Here is a 10,239-nt window from a genome sequence, read left to right as displayed (position 1 = left end):
TCACGCGTCTGGCTTTGAAAGGTGAGCTCGAGTTCGCAGGGAAACCGCCGTGGCCTCCCGCGCCGCAGCCTGCCCTCCCGCCCGCTGCACCGCCTTCGCTCCGCGCAGCAGGACGCACAGATTTAAACGGCCTCGCAGCCCCGGCCAGCGGCCCTGAGGCCACCAGGAGCGGGCTGCACCCGGGTGTGAGAAGAGAGCACCTGGGCCCCGTGGGGCCCGCCCGCGCGTGGCTCCGCCGTGGACCCTCGCTGCCCACGGCTCGCTGCCCACCGCCCGGCCACTGCGCTGGGGCGAGGGAGGGGCCGAGGCTCCCCAGAGGCGGGCGGGGTCTGCGGGCCGAGGCGGGACCCCCGCGGCCGCTCCCCCAGCCTCACTCCTCGGACGCGGCCCCGCTGCAGCAGCACTGCTGTGCTGGGCCACGAGTTTGTCTGGCAGCTTCTACTGAGCAGCTAATAGTATAACAACCCGGCTTTGATAAATCTGAACTAATTACCCCTCTTAATTAAAGTCTTTAGCAGTTGTTTCACTGTTTTGGCAAGAAAACAGGAGAGACTTGCAGTTAGAAAACATCAGAGCCCGAGCTCACTGCGGAGCTGCTGATTAACACTTGAAGCGTTTCAAGGACCTGGCACCCGCCAGAGTTTGGTTTTCATCCATGTCTCCTCCTTGAATGGAAGTATATTCATCTACAAACATATATACACATATACAAACACTGAGGCTTGCTTTGCCAGCTGTGTGGAATTGTCAATATGTGCCTTCAGGATGCAAACAATAGATATCTTTCCACATGTTGTAATGCATTTGTGAAAATGCATGTAACACCCAGCTCCTAGACATATTGTCCTCACTTTATCCACTATAAATATATCAGAAGATCCGAGGCAAAGTCATGTTTCTATTCGAAAAATAGACATTTTTTGTCTGAATTTAACCACATTTCATAACCTTGCCCAACGCAGTAACTCTTTAGAGAGATTATTTGCACCTTCAGATCAAACCATGAGTTATTATTTAACCCAAAGTTCAGCTTTAAAAAAAAATAAGACAGAGAAGTATTATTTTTTAACTGAAAAATACACAGCACTAAAGTTTGTTGATTAAATAAGCATGTTCCAAGTATTTATTTCCAAAAGTCAATGAATCAACTTTCACGTGCAAGAATCAAAATCAAAATTCAAATTCATTAATAATTAGAAACCCTTATCTAATACGTATGTGTATAAGCATTATGTGTGTGCTCCAGAATGTGGGATGCACCTTTACAGGCACATACATCTATGTGTGAGTATATAGAACATACACACACTGTTCTGTTATGGCAGAAGAGGAGGAAATAACCATCAGCAGGCATTTTGAGATGGCAGGATGGACACAATGAAAATATGTACAGTAATAAAATTAAAATGATGCAGCATTCCCGAGTAGAATAATACAGATCTCAATAAATACAGCAGAAATTTGCTTTAAAAACAAAATAAACACCATCTCTCCACCCGAGATGAAAAGTCTTTGCAAATTAAAAATATCATAAAGCAAACCCGTCCAAATTTCTCGTAATTGTTAGCGCCTATTTAGAATATAATACACAAAATCACTTAGCAGATACATGCAAGAGGCAAAAGGCCAAGGAATGCAAAGACTTCGGGTCGCTCTGACGTGCGGGGCCCATCATGCCTTGGGTTCTGCAGAAGAGCTTGAACGAGGAGGTCCGGCTCTAGCCTGCTCTTTGCCGCAGGGTTGGGAGGAGCCTTGGCGGAGCTCACTGGTGGAGCCCGGGCTGCAGTGGCCCAGCGGGCGGCAGCGCAGCCTGCAGAGGCGGCAGAGTCGCTGGAGGCTGCTGTTGTAGCGAAGGTGGCGGCTCGCTGCCTGGTTCCCCCACGGGCGTTCGGGTCAGCCCCAGGCTGCTGTCGTGCAGCTTACGGACGTGCTTCTTGAGGTCAAAGTTCCTGCAGAATCCTTTGCCACAAGTGGGGCAGGTGAAAGGCTTCTTATCGTTGTGGGTGTGCATGTGGAAAGTGAGGTTGTAAACCTGGTGGAAAGCCTTGTTGCAGATATTGCACTTGAACTGCTTCTCCCCGCTGTGGGTCAACTTGTGGTTTTTGTAATTCCCTGAAACAGACAAATGACAGGGATATGGCTTTTAAAACAGCTTGAAAAGGAGCCGGTGGACGCATGGACGGGGAAGAGGGACAGAAGAGCAGGGACAGCTCTAACTGGCAGTGCAGGGCAATTGCTTCCCGAAGTATATTTTTAAAGAGGAAGTTTCTGCTACATTTTAATAACATTCATCACTTATCTAAAACAAGGTAAGACAGTTAAAAAGAAACATCCCTTATTCCTTTCTCTCACATTAATCAGATCTTAGGGTAGGAGGTAAGAATGGCTCCAAGTAACTAGTTGTACTTTAAAAATTGTTTTCTAAAAGATCCCTAAAAGATTTAAGACCATCTTGAGAGACAACATCTCCTGGGTTGCATACCTTTTTGATGAAATCCTTTGCCACAGAATTCGCACACAAATGGTTTGTAGCCTGCGTGTATTCGGGTATGTGTGTTTAAAGTGGAACTTCTATTAAATGCTTTACCACACTGGTTGCATTTGTGAGGTTTTTCCTAAGAAAGATGGAGGGAAAAGCAAAAAGTTTAAAGTACTTTGTAGAGTCCTGCAAGCAAAGCACGGTAATATTCTAAAAGCTTTTATGTAGAACAAAGGCAAACAATACATGTCACCCTCAGCCTGTCCAGCTAGCCCTTTAAACATATCCTATGCTAAAGAATAACTTTATTGGGCACTCTCCCAAACATTTCAGAAGTATGCCATGTAAACTGAGACAGATGTACACACCTGCGTGTGGATGATCTTGTGCCTGCACAGGGTACTGGCTTGTCGGAAGCCTTTTCCACACACTTTGCAAACGAAGGGTCTGGCTCCTGTGTGCACCGGCATGTGACGGGTTAAGTTATAGTGTGCATTAAAAACCTTAAAATTAAACACAGGTACAGCAGATTAGCCGAACAATCAATCTGAAATCAAACTGGGCGGAGGGAGGCTAGAAAGTATAACATATATATGCAAATAATTACACCCCAAATAACAGGAAGACAGGGAAGGCAAGAAAAACAGGAGGAGGGAAGGAAATGAAACAAAACGAGGAAGAAAAGAAAGAAGGAAAATAGGGAGAAAAGAAAGGAGAAGAAGAAAGGAAAGAACGCCTTTCTGCATAGTACTTGCCTTTCCACACACTTCACAAGTGAAAACTTTGGGCTTGGCATTCGGAGAGCCTCGGCTGAATTCTGAAGTTTTGAATGCAATTTTTTCCGACAGAAGCTGGGCGCTTTCTTTCATGTAATGCTGCAGCTGAGCCTGGGACAGGTCTTTGAAAGCTACTCCCGATGGGTACTTCTCCACCGCCGGGACCACCAGTTTATTCCTTTCGGCTAAATACGCTTTCGGCTGCGGGTGCAAAGGGGAACTGAGAAAGTAGGAGGCCACCGGGTGGATGTTCACTCCCGTGGCCGGATGGCACTGGCCGTCACCTCGGTTCAGGTAGCACAGGGCGCCCATGGCGTGGAAGGAAGAGTGGTTGACCACACGCGGCCTTACCAGTTTGTACTGCTGCAGGGGCAGAGCATCGCGGGCCAGGTCGCCCTTGAGACTCAGTGCACAGTTGAGCAGGTCGCTGCAGCTGAACGCGGGTGCGGAGGGCGCCACCGCGGGTGCTGTTGGAGCTTCCAGGCTTGCCTTCCGCGGCTCCGACCCGGTCAGTCCGGCCTTGCAGCTCGTGTCGTAGGCCACAGGCACGAAGGGGATCATGCAGGGGATCGTCGAGTTCAAATGCAGAGAATGCTTGGGATCCCCTTTAGGCACGGCTCCCTGCAGGAAGTGGGGGACTGGCAGGGCCTTGGGCTCTGGGGTGCGCGCCATGATTCGCTCGATGGAGAAAGCCAAGGGTTTGGGTGTGCTCATCACGTTGCCCCGAGCTGGAGCAGTCGCTAACATTTTGGTGGTCGCGTTGGGGCAGTTACTGTCCATGTCTGAGTCGCCAGCGTCTGTCTGTCAGCCAGGGCGAGGATCCTCGGTCGTTGCCTTGTTCCCTGCTTGTCACAGACCTGCGGAGAGGAGGACAGGCACCATCACCACCAGCAGCCTCCTCCGCCTCCTCCCCAGCATCACCAGCCGAACCTGCCTGCCCAGCCCAATGGACTCCTGCCAGCCCATCGCAGAGTTCTTGGCGCACCAATGACTCCGGGACAATCACTACTTATTTCTATCAATAGAAAGTGTTGTGTCAATAACGCAGCCAAGATCTCGCCAATCGTTAACTTCCAAGAGGAGAAGGTAAACTAGATAATTGCTCAATTCGCTTCCAACCGTCAACAGGAAAACTTTTTTTTTTTCTCTGCAGTCGGAGACTACTTTTCATTGGCGAGCGATGTTCCCCCGCCCAGAAGAGGCGGGGGCGCTCTCCGCAGCGCCCCGCGCCCGCCCTTCCGCGCGCTCCTTCCCCTGTTCCTAGTCTGCTACCTTCCCGCCACCCCCCCCCCCTTGCTTCCTCTGTCCTTTTAATTCTCAATCTGTTTAACCAGGCTTTAGAGGCTAGGCAAATCTGAGATCAATTTTCTCGTTTAGCTCTAAGTGACATCATCTAAAATCATTGTGCAAGGGCTAAATAAGGAAACAGAGTCTAATTCAGGGGCAAATGCCAGGCTATATTTATCAAACGCCAGGCTTCAAGAAAGCCTGGGCCAGGAAGCCTCTGGCAGCGAAATCCGAGGTTTCCTCGCTAGGTTCCCCTGGGCTGGGATCCGGCCGCGCCGCCGCCTCCACGGCCCTCCTCCTTCCTCCGGGGCGGAGGACTTTAGGCTCACGGCTTCTGGGTGTCTCCACGGCCGGCACCGAGTCTGGACAATTTGGAAGACGCCAGCAGGTAACTGGCCTCCCAGAACACCCCTGAGAACTAAAGGCCTCGGGAGGCTCGTTATGTGTTTGTGCTTTTGTAAAGGCGACGTCCAGGCAATAGGCTTGGGAATGATGCACTTTCATCCACAAAGTTGTGGAGTTTCAAGGAGTGAGCGGGTGTGACACCGCCAGAAACCTTGATTAGAATCTGACCCCGCCCGGGATACACAAAAACACCCGCGAGTGCGCGCTTCACGAGTTTGCTTTGAGAGCGCGGAAAGAACATGTCAGCCTGCGTTCAGCTAGAGCTTTCTTTGAACAGAACATTTCAGTACTGAATGTCAAGCGGAGAAGGGAAGTAACTAGAACTTCTGGTCCCACCTCAGCTACCAGTGTCTGCGTCTCCTCGAAGCAGTGCAGACAGCAGCCAGGGTCCGCGCGCAGCAATGCGGCGAGAAAGGCAAAGTGCGGGCGCCGAAGTAGTCGCCTCCGCCACACTCACGCCTCCCGGAGAGCGCGGGAAGACCGAGCCCCAGCCACATCCCCTCCACCCCCACCAGGCGCTCTCGGGGTGTGGTGCCGGAGGGCCGTGAGGTCAGCGTTCGGAGGGGTTCCGGGAAGGCGCCAAGGGGCAGATTCCAGCTGTCCGGCCGGCCGGAGCGCACGCGCACCTTCCTGGGTACCGCTGATTGCAAGCCTGAGACTGCGCGGAGCTGAGCTTTGTGGCCAGGGGCGCACTAGAGGCTGCAGGGAGTTGGAAGACGCTGCAGCCCTGAGCTGGCACCGGGAGGCCAAGGGAGAGCGCAGAGTTGAGAGGACAGGGCAGTAGGCCTGGCTGTCTGCAAAAGTGGCCTTCTGCAGCATTCCAAACTGCCATCTACCTGGTGAGTAAACTCGAGTGAGTAAGTGTGGAAGGGGGAATCTGGCTAAGCCTGGTGTGTTGTCTTTGCGCGGGAGCCCTGGAAGGGATCAGCAGTGAGGCTGAAGGAGACCTGGAAACCCATAGGATGCTGAGTCCCTGACCAGTGTCACCCAAAGATGAAGCTGGCCTCAGCATAGTCCTCCTCCTATCCCTCATCTCCAGCACAGGACAGGCCAAGAACCCAGACCCCTCAAACCCTCAGACCCACGCTGGCTTTATGGCGCCCGTTTAAGAAGCCGATAGAGGTGGAAATCAAGAGGCTTGGGCTAGCAACGCGCTTGGTGCCCAACTTTGAGGAGGAGCAGCTGGCCGGCGGTGGGTAGCTGAGGGGGTGGGGGAGGGAAGTGAGTTCCATTTGAAGTTGGGGGTGGTCAAGAGGCCAAAGAGACCTGCCCCAGCAGCTGGGCCTGGAAGTACCTTATTTCTGGTCGTTAGGTGATTTACGGCTGAGAAAACGGATACTGCAGTGAGCAAGAACAGAAGGAAGCCAGCGCCGGACAGCTGCGCAGAGCCGCCGAGAAAGAGGTGATACAAGACCTGGAAAGCGCTCTAGAGCCTTCGGTACTGGACTGCAGCCACTGGGGGTCCCCCAAACTGGAAAGTTTCCTTCCTTTTGCTCTTGGGGTTCCAAAGTGTGTCCTCCTTTCCCATGCTCAGACAAAGGGCTCAGGACAGGCTTTGTGGGAGGAAGGGCAGCGCGGGTGGGTGGGTGGGGGAGGTGTGGAGGTGTCTCTGTCCCACGACAGATGGGTCTCAGTTAAGACTTTAATTGCTGCCTTTGGGGGAGGATCAGGTTCCCTTTCCTACCTGCGGCTTCCCAATAGCGAAAAATCCCCCTCCTGCCGCACTCCTCCGTCACAGGGCCAGCTTTAAAGAAAAAAGCGGAGAAGCAGAAGATATCCCGGCTCCGGAGAGCTTGGAGCACCCAGCGGACTTGTGCAACTCCCTGGGCTCTGGACCCTCACCTGCCTTCTCCAAGAGGCCACTAGTCTGTTTTACAGCGGTGTACGTCCCTCCCTCTTTATCTCTCCCCTCCCTCCTCTCCTCCTAAGCACAGAAACAGTCTTCATTTGATCTCAGTAAATTTCTCCTTCAGTGGACACTAAATTAAAAAGGGAAAAATGTTGGTTAAGGGGGATGCATGTTTTGTATAGCTAATATAATAGTTTGCTTTTCACTGGTCTTTATAGGATTTGCCTTTTTGGCAAGCGTTTGAAAGTGTCATTTGAGTCATACAAATGTGGCAAAGCATCAATTATGCTCTTCTTTTAAAATAGCCCTGATCTTGCTAATCCTAAAGACTGAAGAGGTTCTTTACAAATGCAGGTCTTGATAGCCCAACGTTTGTTAATATTTTCCATTCAAAACCTGAACAAAACCTGTTAATTTTGAAAAATATTTCCATAAAGTAAGGATTGTCTTCAAATATATTTAAGAGAGGTTATTTCTTGCCAAGTCTATATGGTAGTATGTTTTGTTTCCAAATATTTGGAAAAGTAATAAATGCAGAATATATTTGACAAATTCAGAAGCTTCTAAAATGCTTCAGCATTGAGAATTGTTTAACTTACTGAAAAGAACAAGAGAAAACTTTGTTTGTTTTGTTAATGGCTAAGTGGAAACTCTTTTATGGAGTCTTTGTGTTTTCTTGGAGATATCTATCCCCCACCCTTTTCCCCAGAGGTAATGATTAAGTGTTCCTCCTCTTCTCCACCATGGAAAGGCAATATTTCTGTGCCATAACCATCCACACTCAATTATGGTGGAAGTTCAGAATTTTAAGTGTTTCGTTTATCCTGAGGGTGCTAGAGATGTCCTTCATAAAGAAAACAAACCTGGGTTAAGATCACCTGGAAAAAATAAAACTCCTCCTCCAGACTGATCTTTTTTTTTTTTTTTTTTTTTTAGGTAATCATACTTTTACTTCAATAACTTCCTAACCTATATTCTTGCTATTACTCAAAAACTTGCATAATTTCCTTGTGATTTTTGCTTAAGCCCCTGTCAGAAGGGAATGTAATTGCTGCTCAACATTTCTGCAATTTAAAACAAAAACTAATATAATAGAGCCTTAAGTCACCAACCAAGTAATCCACTATCTTGATTTTTTTCCTCTATAAGACAATGTATAAGACAAATCATGCTATTGAAATTTTTTAAATAGGAAAGAACTTTAAAACATTGTAACATACTCAACCTTCTGCTGAATGTATTGCTTTGACCCTGGTCTTGTTTTTAAGGTTTTCAGGCCAATCAGGCATTCCTAACCTCTTCCCCTTCCCCAAAGCAAGCTGGGTTCTCTTTGCTTCTTACTAGCTGCTCTGAGATGAAGGAGGGAGAGAAGGAAGCATTATCATTATTAATCTGACCACCTCCCAGGCATTCAGACACAGTTACACTTTTTTCTGATTAGGAAATAGTATCAAAGGCTTTGCAATTTACCTCCAGAACAGGGAAAACTTTCCTAAATTCCTTGTAGTCTTTATCTCTGATCATTTTCTTTTTTCCTGGTGTATGATGGAGAGAAGGTAGTGGGTAATGAAATAGAGTATAAATAGGAAAGATAGATTCTGCATGGTTTAAGGAATGCCTTTCTGAGTATCTCACACTAGTGAATGAATACAGCAAGAACTAACTTCCCAGGATATAAGCAAACTTAGGGCAGCAAGCTCAAATTTAAGGCTGCTTGTGTGCTTTTAGTTAGTTCAATAGCAACTAAAGAATTCTTGCTAATTATGTGTAACCTGTGAAGGTTAGTATCATAAGTTAGGAAAAGGAAAGCTCCTTGAGCCTCCTCTCTTTGGGGGAGGAGAAATGGGAGGGTAGTCTGTCGTTTGTCTCTAGAACTTTCTTGTTAGGATTTCTTTTATATTAAGATTTCGTTTAAACCCAGTGAAACTAGTCTTCTCAAAACGACATTTACATGTTAAATCAGTTTACAGAGGGAAGTAAAGAGCCCCACGCCACGTGGGAGCTGTGGAGGAGGGAGCAGGCTTTCTGACAGGGGTCCACTGGGGAGGTGAGTTTCGGCTGCTGCCACTAACGCTGGGATTTTTCTCACCCGTCTTCACAGGCCCCAGAGTTTTGTCCCTCTGGACTGTGACGCTCCAAGTCAGGGCCGGACTGCATGGAAAGCCAAGTTTATAAACAAGAAACTCTATTCTCCAATGTTTTCGAGGGAGCGGCTTAGGAGTCAAGCAACAAGAACAGCAACAACAAAAACGGCCAAGTTTTGCGTGCAGTTTACAATGGTGTAACCAACCAAACTTTGAAAGGAGAACAGTTAGAAGTCACCACAAACAGGCTACTTTGTTCCGTTTTTATAAGGTGCCTACAGTGAAAGGAAAAACTGGTTAGTGCGACTAGCTGATCAGAGTTTTAATGTAGTCCCCAGACGATTTTAAAAAGTAATTTTGTGGTCAGAATTAAAACTTACTCAACACACAGTGCGACTCTTTCCTTGATGGTACCTAAGGACAACATTGAAAGCAGTTTTGACGTTATTTTCAAACTTTGTCCCTTAAATGATTCCATGAAAGGACAGTAATAGAAATTCAAAAAACACCAAGTGAAGAATGAGCTTATACAAATAAACAAGCGGGCTGGGGATTTAGCTCAGCGGCATAAGCACCTGCCTTGCAAGGTCGTGAGTTCGATTCCCCGGTACCGATTTTAAAAAAGAAATAAATAAACAAGGAATAAAGGTAAATCAAAACCCTTGAGCCAAAAATCTCTATAAGAGTCGTTTATGAATCGTTACCTTCTCAGCTCCGGCAGACCGCTGCGCGGGCTGCAGAGCGCCCCGCGCGCCCGCTGCCCTCGGCCACCCCGCTTTCGTGGTCTCGTGGCCCCCGAACTGTGGCTCTAACGGACCCCCGGGAACCCGAGTCCCGACGCTGGCACAGCAGCAGGGGCGTGCGCCTCCTGCACGATTCGTGTGCTACAGCAGTGTCATTTCACAAAAGCCTAAAGCAAAACAGAAAAGCTGAAACTCTCCTGGTCGGGCTCTCCTTCTCTAAGTCTCGGTTAAACCCCTTGCTGGCAAAGCTCAGGGTCCTTCTGCAAGGACCTGGGGGCGGTGACTCCGGAGGCGCGGAGGGCCCGAGGACCGGGGCGCAGCTCCCGCCCTCCCGCCTGCTGCACCGCGCTCCCGGGCAGCTCCGCAGTGCGGGTCGGAGCTCGGTCAGGGCGACGCCACCGCTGGTCGCCCCAGGACCTCGGCGGCCTCGGACATCAGCGTCTTCGCCCGCCTTCCGGGCGCAATCGCGCGGTTCCTCCTCCTGGTAGCCCGCGGGCCCCCGGCGGCTCGGTGGAGAGGGCGGTGGAAGCCCGGTGCGCCAGGAGAGGCCGCTGAATCCGGGAAAGACCGAGTGACAGATGGCGGAGAGCTCTCACTTGGGAAGTTTTTGAACACA

At 49.4% G+C, this 10,239-nt stretch overlaps 1 protein-coding gene and 1 long non-coding RNA gene across 2 annotated transcripts; one reads left to right on the top strand and one right to left on the bottom strand.

Moving 5' to 3' along the window:
• Positions 1-1,092: 1,092 nt before the first annotated feature.
• On the bottom strand, positions 1,093-4,367 carry Fezf1 (FEZ family zinc finger 1). Its single transcript, XM_003475149.3, has 4 exons — positions 3,235-4,367; positions 2,848-2,982; positions 2,483-2,615; positions 1,093-2,112 (listed from the first exon to the last, which is right to left on the bottom strand). Exons 1-4 carry the CDS (start codon positions 4,033-4,035, stop codon positions 1,763-1,765), a joined length of 1,419 nt encoding a protein of 472 aa, XP_003475197.1. The 5' UTR covers positions 4,036-4,367; the 3' UTR covers positions 1,093-1,762.
• Positions 4,368-4,890: 523 nt separating this feature from the next.
• Positions 4,891-9,270, top strand: LOC134472687 (uncharacterized). The gene is made up of 4 exons (XR_010042618.1): positions 4,891-5,786; positions 6,260-6,385; positions 6,686-6,829; positions 8,898-9,270. It is a non-coding gene; the product is annotated as an uncharacterized LOC134472687 (long non-coding RNA).
• The last annotated feature ends 969 nt before the right edge of the window (positions 9,271-10,239 follow it).

This window comes from Cavia porcellus, unplaced genomic scaffold, assembly GCF_034190915.1.
Source record: "Cavia porcellus strain 051 isolate PalLab524CR breed Dunkin Hartley unplaced genomic scaffold, mCavPor4.1 scaffold_2, whole genome shotgun sequence".
NCBI classification, from domain to species: Eukaryota; Metazoa; Chordata; class Mammalia; order Rodentia; family Caviidae; genus Cavia; species Cavia porcellus.
Note: the sequence above shows the minus strand (reverse complement) of the source record. Positions and strands in the feature narration are given on the sequence as shown.